Source organism: Pleuronectes platessa, chromosome 6 (assembly GCF_947347685.1).
Source record: "Pleuronectes platessa chromosome 6, fPlePla1.1, whole genome shotgun sequence".
NCBI classification, from domain to species: Eukaryota; Metazoa; Chordata; class Actinopteri; order Pleuronectiformes; family Pleuronectidae; genus Pleuronectes; species Pleuronectes platessa.
This window is the reverse complement of record NC_070631.1, coordinates 8,805,938-8,824,381: the sequence shown is the minus strand read 5'-3', so window position 1 is coordinate 8,824,381 and position 18,444 is coordinate 8,805,938. Positions and strand designations below refer to the sequence as shown.

At 41.2% G+C, this 18,444-nt stretch overlaps 2 protein-coding genes across 7 annotated transcripts; one reads left to right on the top strand and one right to left on the bottom strand.

Moving 5' to 3' along the window:
* Positions 1-557: 557 nt before the first annotated feature.
* On the top strand, positions 558-3,509 carry LOC128443069 (fibromodulin). Its single transcript, XM_053425785.1, has 2 exons — positions 558-1,446; positions 2,778-3,509. The coding sequence occupies exons 1-2, from the start codon at positions 558-560 to the stop codon at positions 2,927-2,929; spliced, it is 1,041 nt and encodes a 346-aa protein (XP_053281760.1). The 3' UTR covers positions 2,930-3,509.
* Positions 3,510-5,037: 1,528 nt separating this feature from the next.
* Positions 5,038-13,843, bottom strand: csf1b (colony stimulating factor 1b (macrophage)). 6 transcript variants are annotated; one of them, XM_053425789.1, is made up of 9 exons: positions 13,594-13,843; positions 9,643-9,762; positions 9,494-9,556; positions 9,222-9,392; positions 8,844-9,042; positions 8,616-8,752; positions 5,684-5,724; positions 5,555-5,592; positions 5,038-5,423 (listed from the first exon to the last, which is right to left on the bottom strand). In XM_053425789.1, the coding sequence occupies exons 2-8, from the start codon at positions 9,733-9,735 to the stop codon at positions 5,556-5,558; spliced, it is 741 nt and encodes a 246-aa protein (XP_053281764.1). In that variant the 5' UTR covers positions 9,736-9,762; positions 13,594-13,843; the 3' UTR covers positions 5,038-5,423; position 5,555. The 6 variants fall into 6 exon arrangements, with proteins under 6 accessions (XP_053281764.1, XP_053281761.1, XP_053281762.1 ...); XM_053425786.1 differs by having other exon boundaries at positions 13,598-13,839; XM_053425787.1 differs by having other exon boundaries at positions 5,555-5,589; positions 13,598-13,839.
* Between the last annotated feature and the right edge of the window lie 4,601 nt (positions 13,844-18,444).

Here is an 18,444-nt window from a genome sequence, read left to right as displayed (position 1 = left end):
TCTTACCTGGTTTGTTAAATTTTCTATATCATAATCCCCACCTGCAGCATAACATCCTCACCACCACAACAAACAGCATGCCAGACTCCGAGTGGCTGTGTTAATGATAAGGCCCGACATAGGGAGGGGAAACCAAGGTCGTTAAAAAGCAGATGTCTGTACTAGCTCACAGATGGGACTGATATTGCCATGGCTGGAGGTGATACGTTGTTGTGTACATTCGACATGCAAGGGAAAAATGTATGTGCCCTAATGAGACAGGGTTTCGGGGACTGCTACTGTGGGGGGAGGAGGGAATATTTACAACATATTCTGTTCAGTCTGAGACGGACGTGAGCAAGGAAGGAAGCATCGTCTCTGATCATCCACACGGTAGGTATGCTGTGGCGACTTTACCTTTGAAGGGTTCGCTTATTCATGTAGTGTACTGCAGCCTTAGTTGCAAAAAATATTTATCAGTATTTATCAGCGGTTACAGATAAGGGAATGGGTACTCAGGAAATACCTACATTCAATACTATACATTCAATTTTTGTCTATTGTATCCATTAGTGATCATGCAGAGAGTGGTGCTCCTCCTCCTGATCGGAATCGTGGATCTGACCATGTGCCAGCATAACAGCCAGTTCCACTGGCTGTCTCATCTGCGAGGGCGGCGTCGGCACGCCAGCTGGCAGGCCGACCAGGTGGACTGCCCCCTGGAGTGCGACTGCCCCACAACCTATTTCACTGCTATGTACTGTCACAACCGTAACCTACAGCATGTTCCCTACGTACCCTCACGCATAAAATATGTCTACCTGCAGCACAACCGGATCACTGGCATCCAGGATGGGGTGTTTGACAACGCTACCAACTTGGTCTGGGTCGTGCTGTTTAACAACCAGCTCAACTCAGACAAGATTGGCAACAACGTCTTCAGCAAGCTCAAGAACCTGGACCGGTTGCTCCTGGATCACAATGAGCTCACCCATGTGCCACCCAACTTGCCCAAGTCCATCACAGACCTGCGGCTCGGTCATAACAAGATCTCAAAAATCCTTCCCAAATCGTTTGAGGGGATGGCCAACCTCACCTCCCTTCAGCTGCAAGCAAATGTCATAGAGGACGTTCGAGGTGTGTTCAAGGGGCTGAAGTCACTGACTTTGCTGGACATGAGGAAAAACAAACTGAGGAAAATCCCTGACAATCTCCCTGAGAGGCTGCAACAGCTCTACCTGGAGTTTAACAGCATAGAGAGTGTGCCTGAAGGCTTCTTGACCCTGTGTCCCGCACTGCAGTATGTCCGGTTGGCTCATAACAAGCTGACCGATAAAGGACTTCCATCCAATGTCTTCAACATCAGCAGGCTGACTGAGCTCGACCTGTCCTTCAATAAACTGGAGAAGATCCCTGTTGTCAGCAGGAACCTAGAGAACCTTTATCTGCAAGCCAATAAAATCAAAGGTATGGACACATCTCAGTCACACAGTATGTTCACATATTTGACATGTAACAGTATATGGGAAATACACTTTTAGATGTGATAACTGCAGTGTTTTTACTACTGCTTTTTAAAAATCTAAATGAATTCTTTTTTATTTTTATTGCGGTGTCAGGGTTAAAATGTGTTGTACTGTAGCTTTAATGCGTTGCAGCATGTTGACACAAAAAGTAAGAGAAATTTTGATTCATATACAAATCAGCGGCAGATCCAGGGGTGGGGGCAGGAGGGGCTGGAAAAAGCTGTAATCTGATTGGTCCACATTTTTTAGGAATTTTTTAGTATAAAAATGTGCTTTAACAATGAACAAAATAGTATCAAAAACACTGAATAGCTTAAATGTGCACCGTGCTGAATGAGGAAATGTACATGAATGCCGGCCATATAAATAGCCCCTCTGTTTAAATTGGGGCCCCTTAATGGCCCCTGAAAAATCCTAAATCCGCCACTGTCACCAAAACGTAGTTAGTGGGAGAGTTAGTGTTTGATTTAGCAGGAGCTGCAGTCGTTTCCTCCTCTGCCTCTCTGACAGATCGTCAAACCTAAGTTAGCCCAACATGCCCACCCTCCACTGGTTTAATGCACTCCAGTTGCTCGTCTGATTTTGAACTGAAACACACGGTCAGGCAGTTTACCCACATTGTTTCGTTCTGCCTCGGTTCAACAGCACCATTTAATTGCGTTTGTAATGTCCTCCAGCTTCAAACCCTATCTGGTCGTTTTCAACTTCCTAAAACTTCATGTGTTTTCTGTCCTCTCCTTTTTTTGAAAAGTTGGATTTGGTGCAGCAAGGGCCACGCCCCGACGGTGATGTAACACCGCACATTACTTCCGGGGTCTTGGCTGAACATGCAGCGAAGTGGAAAAAGTTAGGCGACAACGACAGCAGGATTTTGAGAAAACATAAATCTTGTCGCCCTTTACTCTGAACTAGAACTTCTCGACACACACTTTTCTTCTCATACACAATGCAAACTCAAAAACCAAATGTTCACAGTAAAACAAAATGAGGGACAATAAATAATGCAGATCATAAATCAAAGTACAACAAGAGAGTTTTTTTATTAGTGCTGCTCCACGTCCTCTAGAAAAGTTGTAATAAAGCAGTGTGAGAGTCGCGGCTTGCCTTTTGGCCCAGACATACTCAGAAGTCCCAGGAGGAATTCAATGGGCTGCTCATCTTTGTTAAAGTTGGCTCGCTTTGATAACCCTCTCGACGTGATTCACGGAATGACACACTGTGAGACAGCACGTAGCCTCCCTTTTTTATTTCTCTCCTTTGTGTGTCTTCCAGAGTTCTCCCTTCGCAGCTTCTGCAGTGCAATCGACATGACAACCTTCTCCAGGCTGAGAGTGCTGCGCCTTGATGCCAATGAGATCAGTGCCAGAGACATTCCTGCTGAAGCGGCCTACTGTTTGCGGCGCGTCGCCTCTATTGACGTGTAGAGCTTCCCGATGTCTTTCCCTTGGTCAGGGGTGTTGGTCCTCCCGTCACACTCTGACGTCCTGTCACCTGCCACCATGGTTACCCACTCTCCACCTACGTCAAAACATTCTTGGAATAACGCGTTGTGAAATTGTTATGAGAGATTCTGTTAATATTCGAAATGATTAAATAGTTCAAGTATTAGTCAACAGGAAATACCACAGTTGTATAATCATGTATCCAGATGACAGGCATATGGATGAGAGAGAGAGAGAGAGAGAGAGAGAGAGAGAGAGAGAGAGATGACTAACATCCTTTCAACAAACTAATCATATTATCGCAACCAGTATTCTGGCTAAATATTACAGTATATATAAATTAGTATAAATAAGTTGTAGCTGAGGACTAATTATGCTTGCGTCATATCGAGTAAAGAGTAACTTGTATAAAATTAAACGTCAACAGCATTAAGCGTGAGATTCAGTTTTGATCTTTGCCTCCACCATGTGGCACGAGGTGATAAAACAGTATTTTATTGGGCAAGGTCATATTCTTTAATTTACAATAAGTGTACACTTAATGATTCTACTGTTCGATAACATTTTCCATATGACGTGTGTCTTTAACTGCTTCTCATGGGTTCCAAACTAATCTGTTCAAGATGTTAGATCACTAGATAGATTGTTATCTAAAGTTGTGTATCTAAGGTTTTCAGAATCTGAGTTGAAGCCAGTAAATATACAATTATAACCTTCTAACTGACATGATTCAGTGTATATCCACTGACAAAGCCATGAATTATTAAAAAGTTCGGTGTGTAATGCGATTCTTTAATCTGAGGGGAAAAAAGTTTCCATCTGTTACCGTAACGTTTGACACCACACGTTTTTAGAATTTAAGACATGTTTTTCCTCTGATTTAAAGATAAAAGAGGCAGAGAGGTGGGAGAGAGAGAGAGCGGGAGAGAGGGAGCAGCCCTCTTGACAGTCCTAACTGGTCTTGGGCAGTTCCCACATATTTATTGTTGAGGACAACTTGCCTTTTCATCTTCATCAGCTGCCTTTAATCCTCTGCAGAAAGGCACTAAATTGAATTATAGAAATACTTTCCTTGTTTTGTAATGGAGCCCTGACTTGGCATGAATAATGGATTGCTGCCAGTGAAACACTGTTTTTTTGCATGCTGATAAGCAGTAGCCTGTGAAATTAAGTGTGTTATACTGTAGATCATGTTATATTGCAGGCTGCACATGGTTCTGCAGAGGTTGGGGGGGCAGGGCTGTCCGCTTGTTTTTTCTCTTCTGCTTTACGCGGATTCTTCAAAAACAAAATAGGGGCCAGCACATATGTACTTGATTACATGTGGGAATATTTTGACAGGATTTACTGATGTGGCCCATTCTGAGACAAGTACAAATGTTTCGTTCTGTGGGAATTTGTCCAATTTTCTTCAAAGTCAGACATTATGCAATTTATTATTATAAAACATTAAGGATGGATCATCGTTGAATAAACATGAGTGGAAGACACGACAGCATTACGGAATATGCATACTACATCTCCTTCTCTCTGTCTGTGTTATCTTGTTATTTACCACTTCCATGTGGCAACGAATACATGTAATGCATGCATATGGGTAAAACTGTGGTAGCATGTTATTCCCACCAAGTCACATCATCCCCAGTGTGCACTGGTGTGTAGCTATCAAATCGTTTCTCTACCTCTCTGCCAGTAACAACAGCTCAGTGTGTTTTACTAATAACACAATATTCTTGTTTTGAAACTACTCGGATTGTGTTATAATAACACAGGATTTACAAATCTTTAGCCTTAACATTTACTACTTGGCGACTTGGTGATGACTAACAGGGTGGGCTGACAACAAGGGGGAACTGTCGTGCTTTCCGAAGCGGCGAGAAAGGGATGATAAAGCATTTATGACACCTCATAAAGTATTAAGACGAACAGGGTGTAGGCTATTAAATGAAACCGTGAAGGAAGCCATTACCTGCGCCTTACATGTGAGTTCCCTGTGTTTGTGTCCTCAGGTCAGCCACCAATCAACCATACACTTTAACTGGTTTCAAAGTCATGGATAATGAATACACTGGTAGCTGGCCGGCAATGCATTTAGGATCTGGATGGTAAGTTTTTATTATCAATATGGTCATGGAATAGAGTCAAACTAATAAATAACTTGTGGAAATGTTTGGCAAATAACATTACAAACAGTTGGTTAAGTGGCAGCAAATTGAGACATTATTCAACATTCATGACTAGTGTAAAAATAAAAACTTTTTTGTGAACTGCAAAAGATAACGCATAAACATAATATACATAGCATATTAATCCAAATAAGGTCCATCTTTGCTTTCAGTCAAAGCGAAGCCTCAGATTAAATAGGTGAGCGTGATATATTACACACAATACTGATATGACAACTTGTTTGTGATGGATAAAATGTACAGCTTCACAAGTTTTCCGTCTGCCGCTGCAGTGATGTGCCGTGTGTCACCTGAGGAGGGAGAAAAACATTGAAATAGAGTGAATGCTCCACGTCGAGGCGAAGACAGATGATGTGTGCTGTGCCAACTCCGGCTGTTTAACTGACCAGAGCATTTTGATGTGGGTGAGAAGGATACTCACATTATTGTGGCTCCATCTCTATGTCCTGCAGGTCTCTGCTTGAACCCAGATGACAAACACATGCATTAGGACGATAATAAACATGGGCAGACCAGTCATTTTTAATTGTAATGAGCCCGGTGCTCCTACCTTTGGTTTGTGTATCTTGATCTGTGAGGGTTGTGGGTTCTCTGTTTTGGAAAGAAAATCAAATCCAATGAAAGCAATGGACACATAGGGTGAGTAACAAAAGAAATTGAAATTTGAACTAACAGACGGAATCATTTGCAGTTCTGGAGGAATGCGACTGACAGAGGGTTGTGTGCAAAGATTGAGACAAAAAGATCTATTTTAATCATAATTGAGTTTGAAGATATTGAGCACATAACTGGACAGGGCAGTGCACAGTACTGCTGCACAAAGTAGAAAGGTTGCAGTGGGCTAATTCAATGTTTTTTTTCCTCTACCATTACAACTTTTTTTATAATGACTTCTGGAATCCATCGAGTCCAGGCTGCTCCACAGCCTGTTTTATACTTGACTGAGTAAACCACAACTTTTTACAGCCACCTTTCAAATTAAAGACAGTTAAGCATTTCGCAGCCAAAGGATAGATTATTTTAAAAAAAATGTAAGCGCTTGGCATTGTGATGTTCACGTTACTTTGCCCCAGCCCTGTATAGAAAAAGCAGAGCTAGACATTTACAGGGTTGCACTTAAGGATTCTGACTCACAGCTTTTTGCTGGAGGCAAACTGAGCAGAAAGAAACGGATTGTTTGGCTCTGGAGATTAAGAAAGAGCTGTAAATTTAACCCTGTTTTGACCTTCATGAAGTTACAGCCTCGCGTCCGTCAACGTTCATCAGTAAAGGTTATTCAAGATATCAACACTGGTATACTGTCCAAAAGATCCGCAGATTGAAGGAGCTTACATATGACGGAGAATTTACAGAAGTTATTTTACCAACACTGTCAGTGCAGCCAACCTATATGTTATGTCACTGTTTGAACATCTGCCTTTGCCTAATTAGTTTGCCTAAGCCCAACTCCTTCTTTCATGTCAGAAACTGTAATAGACCTGCATGGACATTAATTATTTTTTGCTAACGTAGGCCTCATGGTCCCAGAGCAAATACAACAGTCGACACAAACACAGATTTTGTAGGCTCTGAGATTATTCACAGACATGGCTCTGATGCAAGTAACCAACATGTAATTTCTAATGAAGTCTGTTCCCTCACACCGCATTTGAAGCCCATGCACCTCTCTTTAGTCACACATTCTCACTGCGCACACAGATGTTCATTAAAGTCAGAAAAGGTTTAGTGCCGTGGCTTCGAGGGGCAACGTTAAGCCACACGCACGCTGTGGCAAAACGCGGGAGAGGCAGGAGGTAGACTAAAGCTTTGCTCTGTTGTGTCACCGAATGGAATCAGTTAAACAGGAATACAAGGAACCAAGACCTCCCAAAGGAGAGGCCAGTTCCAGCTGCACTCACAAGCTGCTCAGTCAACTCTGAACAAGACAGGATCAATTTATGGCAGGGAGCAACGCATTTCTCCAATGTCATTTACATAAATCAAATGCAAGATTTGGCATCAATAGCCCCAAAAATCATTGATTTCCAATGTTCCTGTCTAAAATGTTTACCCTGTATAACTGTTTACCAATGTTGAAATATTGATTAGATTATTTGTAATATAACCTTAAACAACCTTTGGTGCAGCAAGTTAGTCCAACAAATTTCTTTTTCATCTGAACATTTCTCGTTTGTCACTGATTACCTTCGTTAGGTTTTGCCAAAATCGGTTCGTCTGCCAAAAAATGTAAATGTCTGTCTGAAGTCTGATTCAATCAAAACTAAAAGTCTTTAAGAAGCCAGCTCCAGATTGACTATGGATTCATGCATTTAGCGGCACTACATCCCCATTCCCTGTGATCCTGCAGTGGATTAGGACGAAAAACAAACCCCTAAACAGTAACTTCACTGTGAGAAATCATCCAATACTGACTTAAAAGAGCCACTCAGACAGAAGAATTTGTTTGAAATTAACCCACCACTTGTGTGAGGCTCTAATGTGATTACATGCTGATGCTCTTTCAGTTCTAGAGTAATGTGATAAATGAGAACCCTGGCTCCCATGTGATCAAAATCATCCTGCCATTCAAGATAATGCACATTTGCGAAAGAACAAACATTGCAACATTCTGACTCACTCAGCCCCAAACTGCAGGAGCTGTTACTGCGAGCTCTGTGTACATTCTCGACGGTACCATAGTTACGTACCGGAGTTAACACATGCATGACGTGAATATTAGGCATTAGCAATACTTTGCTCCATCAAAGCGGTGACCTCAGATTTACTCAGTCTGCGAGCCTTTTTCTGCGACATATCAATGCTCAATATATATCTAGGTCAGATGCAGAACATGATTTCCAAACGAGGATTAAAGGATCAAATGCAGCTCATTGAACAGTAAAGCCACAGAACAACATTGTTTACTATCACACCAGACTCTTAGATTTCTCCTCCAAAAAACTAAATCATTCACATTTCTTTACAACTTTCATTAGCCATGAAGACGGAGCTCTTTCCTATGTGGCCACATTTGATAAGTCCCTCAGATAAAATGTAAAGGGAGCTTGCCATAACCAAGGCTTGGTTGTAATTAAAGAAATTTTTGTTGTCTGCTTTTGCTCCCCCTTCGAAACACATTTGCTTTGGCAGACCTGCTATTGCTCTCCAGATATGCTATGTTTTTACCAGGATTACTGCATCTACAACTGTTTCATTGCCTTCATTTTATGGGGTAGTTTAGCTGTTATTACACCTTTTTGTCTGTTTTCTTGTTTTAATGCAATATAAAAGCACTGGTTGCAGCATCAGTCATTTATGAAATAAATTACAGTTGTTTAATCTCCAATAAGGTTGAAGTCATTACTATGGGTTTATAAATAAAGACAAATAGGGGGAGCTGGTACATGGCTGCCAAGACCTACTTTTTCGCAGTATGACTGGAATGCTTAACTTTATTAGGGCACATGTGATGTGGAGAATTAACAAATCAGAATCACCAGTACCTTTTGTGAGATGAGACAATAGAGCGTGAGTATGAATAGCAGTCCTCCGCAAATGGAGGCAATGATGAAGCAAAGCTTGTACAGGTCTTTGATCGGTCTTCTCTGAGAGGCCTTCACTGACTTCCTACCATAACTGTCTGTAGAAAAGAACAGGAAATCTGTGATCTCAATAGCTCCAGACATCTGCATAATTCATCACAGGACTTTCCAGTAGATTGAGATTCCCACCTGTAAAATGTGCGGGTGACTCTGTGAATAGCTCTGTGGTAGAGCCAAAGGTTTCTGTGTATTCGTGCTGGCATCTCCAGTCCACTGGTGCGTTGCTGGTTGTGATCAGCTCCCAGTAAACAGACAGCACCTCCGAAGCCCTCTGCAGTGCCTCTGAAGGAGACCCTCTGTACAGCGTCTCAAAACTCTCTGGCTTATCCTGTGGTAAATTCCAAGAAACATACCTAAAATATTTTCACAAGTATTGCAGATTTATCATCTCATGCTGGGTAGTTTCTCTTATCACATATTTGTTTTTAATGTTTTATATTTATGAAAATGTATTCCTTCGCCCAAATGAAATGGGCTACAAGTACAACAAAAAAAACATATACTCACTTCGACCTCTTCATTAATCTGTGGCACACATTTCTGAGAATAGATGTTGAGGATGAGCGCTCTCAGGGACTGAACGTAGCCATCATTGACTGACCCCCGGTTATATTTGAAGTGGGTGGTGAGAAGCTCCAGGATCCATGGTAAAGCAGCTTTTACAAAGCAACATTTGCTCTGTATAAAATCACACCACAAGGTAATTAACATAAAACCACACAGCAATTATTGGAAAGTTTAAATTGTAGGGAAACCATAATAAACAAATGTTACCTTACCAAACTTCTCCTTTCTATGAATGTATAGGTTATCGAACAACCACTTCTCAACTGGTTATCCATCTGCAGAAACAACAAAGATTTTATAGTGGGATTGACGTTTCTGCTTTTGTTTCAACAGCTGTTTCTGATGTTGTTTCAACACATACCAGGTTCCTGACTGTAAGCAGGTGCTCCCTAGTGATGGAGTGTCTGCATGGACCAGGGACCTCAGCCATATTCAGAGGGAAGCTCAGGAACATAAGCACACACAGACACTTTACCTGCAACTGAAACAATCATACATTATCTTTACATTGAACTGTCCAAGGGGGGTTTGACAAAAATGTGTACATTCAATACCAAATATCCCATTAGAAGTACTCAGACATCAATCAAGTAGATAATGAATCATAATGTCAAGAGTCAATGATTTTAAGATCCAAGTGCAGACACATGTGAAGGAAGGCAGGTGCTTTTAATAAAATAAAACCAGTTCTTCGTGAAGGTGGCTAGAACACATAGAAGAACAAGCAGGTGGGCAAACAACTGATAGTTTGAATTCTTGCTGCTACAATATAAGAAGACATGTCAATATTTCATGAACAAATGCAGGAAACTTAAAAAAAAAACAGACAAAGAGTGAAAGGGAACTCAGGGGCCTCTATTCTCTAGTAATGGGAAGATAATAGGATTTAGGTGACAAGGAGTTGGGCAGGCAGACAATCATAGAGCGGGGGGGGGGGGGGCACAGAAGCCACACAAGGACAGAAAAGTTTAAATAAAGCTGGAAATAATAAACAGGGGCCAGTGAACAGGGAGAAAAAAGAAATATGTCGGGGAATTCAGTGGAAGAGCGGGAGGACTGTGCAAGGGCAAAGTGGGGAACCTTTCGTTGACGCCCCACAGAGGGCAGGGATGGAATAAGAGACCTCAGGTTGCAAGATGAGGGTACAGAGCAGAGGGCCGTCAGTGGATGGCCCAGAGGCCAGGAAAACAGGATGAACTTCTCAGACCGATGAAGGCAGGACCTCCCTGAAGGTTAAACATGAGGCTGACAGGTAACAAAGATACTCCATCAAGGACCAGCAGGAGTCTAGTTCTGCCTCACTAAAGAACAGTGTGAACACCAATGAGACTGGTGGTCCGGAAAGGCAGCTGGCACTAGAGGATTCATCCCCAGGTTGGTGCAGGCTGGATTGCAGAGCTTGGTGGGGTTAAATGGATATGCATCTGATGCCCAGATGTCTGGCTGCTTGTCAGCAGGGACTGTCCACTTGAGATCAGGAGCTGGTAGCTGAAGATCTGGCGCAGGTGTTGACTCGGCTACTTTCGGGAACAAGGATTAGGTTAAGTAAGAACCATTAACTGGAAACCAGAGGCTGGTGTAAACCATACCATCAACTGGTGATCGGGAGTTGTTGTCAACTGGGATCAGGATCAAGCTTAGTTTTCGCTTATACAGGATCGTACTTTTTAGGAGCTCTGATCCCCAGATGTCTTGGGAAGAAGATCTTCAGGGTCAGGAAGTTGGACATCTTGGTAGCAGGGACAGACAGGTGGATAACTTGCCCAGAAGAAGAACTAGGTCATATGCTAGCCAACTTCTGTAAAGATTGGAGGCTAGTTGAATGGAAGGCCAGTATGCTGATGGCTAACAGGATGAAGGCTAGCAGGTTGAGGTGAAGACATAAGGCCGGCATGCTGTTGGTTATCATCCTGAAGGCAAGCAGACCTGTGGCTAGCCAACTGGAATGAAAAGTGGATACTAGCATCTTACTGAGTTATATCCAGGTTTGGAAATAGGATTGAGTCTTGGGGGCCTGGGACTAGCCGATAGGATCCAGGCTGCACGTTAGATGGCTCAAAAGCTGTTAGCAGGTCAGCAGACAATGGAACAGGCTAACGACTAACAGACGGAAGTCTAGCTGTAGGATACATGATTGGAAGCAGGCTGGTGGCTTGTCAGGTGGAAGAACGAGGCGCGGCTGGCAAACACGAGACTGGCATGCTGAAATCAAGACAGCTGAGACTCAGGGATGTTCCTTAAGCCATTCAGACAATGAATTCACAGCTTTCTGGACACGTTGCATGCCAATGTCAGTGCTATTTCACTGTCCTCCTTACTCAGCCCCCTCCTCCCTTCACCATGATGTGGTTTGTAGAGTGTAACACAAATCTTTAAGCTCTATAAAACAAAGCGCCTGCTAGTGTGAAGATTTGAGGTCTTGACCCAAGTGCAGTCCCCACACACGTGATGGCAGACAACATGCAGTGACAATACTATTAATATGAGAAAAGTGGTTCACGTGACTATGAAAACAACAGAAGAACAAGCAGGCATGCAAAAAGTCAGGACGTCCAATCTCTGGCTATCAAAAACTCAGTTCGCAAAACACATGGGGAAGAAGACAGGAACAAATGCAGGAAACCAAAGAGACAAACTGACAGGGAGTGAGGGGAATCCAGAGCTTTAAATACCCTAGGGGAAGACAATAGGACACAGGTGAAACTAATTAGGGCGGGGCAGATCATCACAGAGGCGGGTAAAAATAACAAAGACAGGAAGTAAATAACAACAGATGTGCAAGGAAAGTAATTTCAAAATAAAAGGGGAAATAAAAACAGAATCCAGCCATGAAGTCACTCAAAGGGAAGATTGTGACACACAAAATAGACAAAGATAGTCTCAAGCATCAATTCAACCAAGGCAATGTTTAGAGACGATATTGGCATCCTGACCTCAACCATGTCAACATGAAAGTAATCCACATAGCAGTGTCGCTCGGATTCAGCAATCCCTTCCAAACTGTGATATATTCCCTTTGTAGGAGAGCTTTCTTCCTTTCTTTCCTCTTATAAGTTATTTTAAAAGGAAAAACAAGTTCAAAGTAAACCGGAGTAGAGTTTCCTCTTGTTTCGCTCCGTAACAGAAGGCATTTGAGCAATTTGTGCATTTCCGTCCAAGATTCTAATGGTCCATGTCATGGGAAAAGATAGAAACAATGCTCTCTCTCCACCCCTGCACATCAAATGTGCATAACATTTCTGTTTCTCAACCCCGGGTCCTTACAAAGTATCGGATTTCAGATTTAGTCTAACGTGTACAGCGCCTTTTTACCAGTGACAGATGTTTAAATGTGCCTGACCTCAGTGGAACCCAGCCTGGTATTAGATCAATTCCACTTATGGTCAAATAGTGCCCTCTACCATGGAAATTCGGCCAGAGAGAGCAACATTCATAGACTCCTCCTGTAGCCAACGATGCCTGCTACCAAGCACCTTTTGGCATCTGTAACAGTAAAATGGCTCCTGATGAAACCTAATCCTTCTACTCAGGATTTAAAACATGGTGACAAGCACATGTTCCTCACACTGCGGGCAATATGTCTGCACTGGATGTTATTCCTTCATAATTAACTCCTTGAATCACTTAACCTGAGTTCGAGGCAGCTTTTACAGCTAACAGCCCAGACAGATGCCAGTGAAACACTAAGTTGAAGCGTTCAAAAAAGATTTATCTGCTGCCTGGTCGACCTTGGCGATATATAAAGACAAAAAGGACAGTTCAAAGCCACTAGAGACGAGAAGAACTATTTTCATATTTTGTCTTTACTCTACGTTCCCCGTAGTTTGTGTGTCAGGATTTACCATGAATCTAAGTTGTTCAGTCTGTGCATGCAGGCTGATTGCCAAGATCCGAAGGAGAGGAAAAACATCTTGTGCCATTATGTGTTTTAACTCACTATTCAAGCAAATAGAAAACAACATTATAAAAATAAAACGAGATTTCAAAATAAAAAAAGATGCTATATGGGTGAACTGAAAGACTATCATGCCAGCCACAAGTTTTATTTAATGACTAAAGATGACACATAATCAAGTTAATGTAACCTAATAAAACTATTGATGTGACTGGTATGTGGCAAATGCAGGAGCACATGATGCAAATGTCACCTATCACATGAGTTGCTTTCTCTATGCTGCTATGATATCTATGTAGGTCAGCCATCTGCAGGATCGTGCATCAAACTTCAAACTCCGACCAACACTTGCATGACCTTTACTTGTCAGGCAGCGAACTTTGACTTTTTACCGCATTAGTTTAAAAAATGTCTCACCTACCTTCGCTTTGCTCTGAATCAGGGTTGACACAAAGATGGTCATCTGGTACGTGTTTGACAATGGAAAACACCAGACTCCTCTGTCACACACATTGAAGCAAAGAGATCCTTGTCATATATTCAATTCCGCTCCACAGAAAGAAGTAAATTTGACACTTCGTCATGTGGCTCCGTTCTTCAAAGCATTGCCTGATGTGCTCCTCCAGCACAGAGTGAGTTCAAACCAAGACTAACTGTCTCAGCTGACGGACAGCCCTTTTTAAAGACCTCCCTTCTGTCCTCTGTTTGACAAGATACGCTGTCCTGGTCTCTGCAAATGTGTTATAACAAAAAGTTGTTTAGGCAAAAGATTAACGGGATAATACATTTTTTGTTTAACATGTCGGGCAAGAGACACAACAAAGAGTTCTTTTTTTTTTTCGAAAAAAGGACATTTGAATAAAATGATTTATTAGAGCTTGAATATAGTGGTGGTAACATCTGTTGTTATTCTTGAATCTCTATGACTTGAAGCCACGTCCTTTTGAAATGCGATTCCTCACATGAGCTCTCAGAAAAACTATTGTGATTAGGGGCCATGCACTTTCCCTTTATTCTGAATAATAACTGCTGTGATTGACTGGATCGACTTGAGTCAAGGCGAGCAAGAAAAATAAGATGCACGGAACCCTCAAGGATACGATGTTTTGTCGGACGCATGCTCCTCGATTTATTCCCTGAAAGCTGGGTCTATTGGGACAGGGGTCGTGCACTAGTATTTCTAAGAACTGACCTAACCCAACATAAAAGGGGATAGACACAAACAGTCATATAAATGTCTTTGTGAGTTATTTTTGATGGGGAATTCTTCTCGTAATAGATGTGCGGACTCCCATCAGGCCTGGCATCAATTAAGACAGGAAGCGACTTCTTACCCTTTGTATTCTGAACACATTCCTACTCTTGACATCACTAACTCATGAATCGTAATCATTAATTGGTGTCATACTGTGGAATGTAGGTTTTTTTCACTTTGGAATTGAATCAGTGGTAGGAAATTGAAACTGGGCACATGCATTCAAGTACAGTACTGACCCGATCCTCAAAACATATTGATGATCTAATAATATGTAATGCGTTGCTGGAAATTAGTTCATCAAATAACATTAAGGGCAACAAACAATGAGCTCAATCTCAATTTGCAGAAACACTCCAATGCTGCTCACATGTTACAACCTCAACGATAACTATATATAATATATTTATTCTATTTATATATTATTTATTTACACTTTACAAAATGTATTTATTAGAAATGATTTGATATTTGCAGAAATGCATTCACGTATCTATAGATACACTTTTACCAATTTAAAAGCTGGAATAAAAGAGGCACAAACTGTAAAAAGACCTGAAGTTGCCATTAACTGAAATGTTACACTAATATACTATCATGTCTTTTTTATAAATATATTTTGCTGATAATACTTTTGCCACATCTGTCCTAGAATGAGGGAGTTTTTTTTGCACTGTGGTACTGCTATAATCAGGATGAGTCTTTAATGAATACAAAGACAATAATGAATACATCCCGCTTACAAGCGTTGTCTGCCCAGAGTCTGATATATCACGTTGTTCACCACCTGCTACTCATTAGAGCATAAAATGTGTATTAATCCTCTGCAAAAAAAATAGTCCTATACCAATGCACAATTATTGCAGAGTTGCTTTTAGGACATAATCTGGGCCATTGAGAAATAAACATTTGCAGATATATATAGATCTCCACATATATATACATATGTATCGTTTTATTCTGAAATATTCAAGTGGGGTAATATTCCACAAACAGAGGTAAATCAGAAAATCAGAAAATCATCACATTTATGATACTTATTGACAGCTGCTTTTCATTCATTAATTATTAATAATCAATTCGAGGGAAGTATATCCAACATTTTGTGTGGCTCCATTTTTCAGTTAAAAAGGTCTGTTGATTTTCTTCTGTGGCTCCATTTACTGCCTTTGCCAAAAGGTGTGGGAGCAGAGTATTTCAGCTCATGGCTGAAAATGACAAAAGCCAGTAGTACAGTAGAAATCTGTACTGGAACATTTCAACAGTCACTGTCCATCTGTTTCACATTAGCTGTTATAGTATTTCTACCCCTGCTACTTGTATCATTGCTGACATTTCTGGAATTATCCCTGGAACTCCCAAGATACTGCAGATAATTAACACTGCAATAAAATGCTTGTGTAGTAACTCTAAATCTCAGTGCATCTGTACACTGAATTCCAATTGCAATAATATTTGGAAAAGATCTAATTTGCTTTCTCAGAGGGATTCAGATGAAAAAGCTGCAGCCAGATTGGTTAAGTGTAGCATAAAGAAACAGCACAATCCTGCACATACCTGCTCGTAAAACCCTTACATGTAATTCTACACTCTACAATATTGAACAAACTAAACAAACCAGATATTCCATTTGATCATACCTATAGATAGCCCTTTAGCATCATACACGAGTAAAGCAAAGTGCCGCTTAGTGCCTGTTGATGTATATGGGGCATGACCTCATGATGGTCTTGAAGCTGCAGTGAAAGTTCCTGTATTAAATCACACCGCAATCTTTCTGTCGCCTGAACCTGACCAAAACTTGTAATACATGCACACATCCTATAAAAGCGCAAACAGGTTTCCGGATTATAAAACAATGTGAAGAATGATAAATAAAGGTTCACACACTGCAGCCGCCTTAGGTGCAGTTTGAACTGCAGACAGGACTTGTGATGCAAACCCCAGCCTCTTGTGCACTTTCTATGCCCTCCATTAACCACTGTGACTCTGTGGCCACTAATAAAACTAACGCTTCATTTTTTATTAAAAATGTTACTAAATGATGCTTAAGGGGAATCCAACCCGTGAAAATGCAAATTAAAGCCTGTTGATCAAAGACTGAAGATAAAAATGAAGGACATTACAGCTTCCCAAAAGGGAAGCCGAATCATCCTTTATCACCCCCTTGTGGCTGGCTGCAGTATAGGTCATGAATTCTGCTCCACCATGTTATTATATGGGACATGCGAGTATGTGATTGAATGATTTCTTTCTGAAGGATGGTTTTAGGTACTAGGTAGTACATGTATGTCCAGTGATTGGTTTTAAGTAGTCACTGGGTGAAACATCAAGATTGACACCTGAGACTCACTTGTGATTGGTTGCTTGTAATGATGATACCTTGATACCGCAGCTCCACACCACAATAACTACTTCGGAGACTCAGAATGGTGGCGTCTGTAGCCAGGATGTTTTGCTTTCATTTTTGTAAAACCGGAGGAAGAGGAGACGCGTGGTCTGTCTTTATAAACTATCTATGGTCTGGACCTACGTGACCTATTGTGATAAATTGGGAGGGAGCCTGTGTCGGATGTAAGATGTTCATAATGGAGATACTGTTTGGCTGATCTCTGTAGTTTTGGACATGAGTGAGACGCTTTAACAATCTGCTAGTTCCAGATTCATTTTGATTCGGACAAAGGGTGGCATTGATGTTCTCATCGAACTCAGGACAAGAAAGTGAATAAATATACAGTAGGGTATTTCCCAAAATGCACAAATGTATGAAAATGAAATATGTAATATGCACTGTATGATTGGTAGTGTCATCACTAGGCCTGGGCATCTGAGGCTACAGCACTTGAATGTACATAAAAAAGCTCTGGGTGTATTCATCTCTCACTCTGATCTTGCATTTAAAGCCTGTGAATATAATCGACCATTGATCAAAAGTGCAAGTATGTTTTGAGTCTGCTCTGCATCACGATACTTGGCACATGGGGGCATTTTATGTCAGCATGAAAGAGAACGTGAGTTTTGTAATTTTAGGCATGGTGGTAGCTAGCCAGCTAATTCACTGAGGCAACACCTGAAACCATGAATTTAAGCTTTTTTGTTAAATAATAAAAGATGAAGTTAATGAGGCGCAGGAAAAGGGGGAAGAGTCATCTCCTGTTGTTTTAGATGAGTCAGGAGAGTAAACCATTGAAGAAGAAGCATCTTCAGCCAGTTTGTCTGACTCAGTGGCTCTGGGACATTTTTGTCACAAGATACTCATCAAAGCTACTTTTAAAGATTACCAATGTAAACCTTCAAATATGATTATAGCAGATGGATTAGATAAACTCTGAAAGGTTCCATACAGAGCTTTGAGAGAACCGGGACCCCTATCTTGTCGTATTATGAGAGCATACAAAGCCCACTACAAGAGAAATATTAGATGGCAACATAAATATGATTATAGCTGCTGTGTCTAAATATCCATAGCTGACTGATTCCAGGATAAACTAAAGCGCAATACATATAGATAAGTGCTTCTGGAGAGGTGAGGAGGAGGAGGGTAGGAGATAAAACAGAACAGACACGGAGTCAACACACTTTGTTTTTGTTCAAATGTATCACAGCTGAAAATGAGCCCCTGACACAGGCGCATGCACAAATGAAGCAGAAGCTAAGAGACCGTGCAGTGTTGGTAACTGTTCAAATCTGAATTGGGGACATGCAATCCAGCATATGACTGATTCATCAACGTCACCGCTGTTTGTTGTTTGTCAGCAGGATGGCACAAAAACTACCGAAGGGATTTTCACAAAACTTGATGGAAGCATAATATTTCACCAAAGGAATAATTCATGGATCTTGATTAATTAAACATTTTGCTACCACAGGGTGACTCATATCTTATATTAATTTTAGGGCAAATACTTTAAGATAAAAATGCCGGAATTACCGGGTGAAAGATAAGTCTTTCAGTCTTTCGAGATCCCAACCTCTCCTCTGCTGACATTTTGAAACTGTAGCCTTGTAGAAGT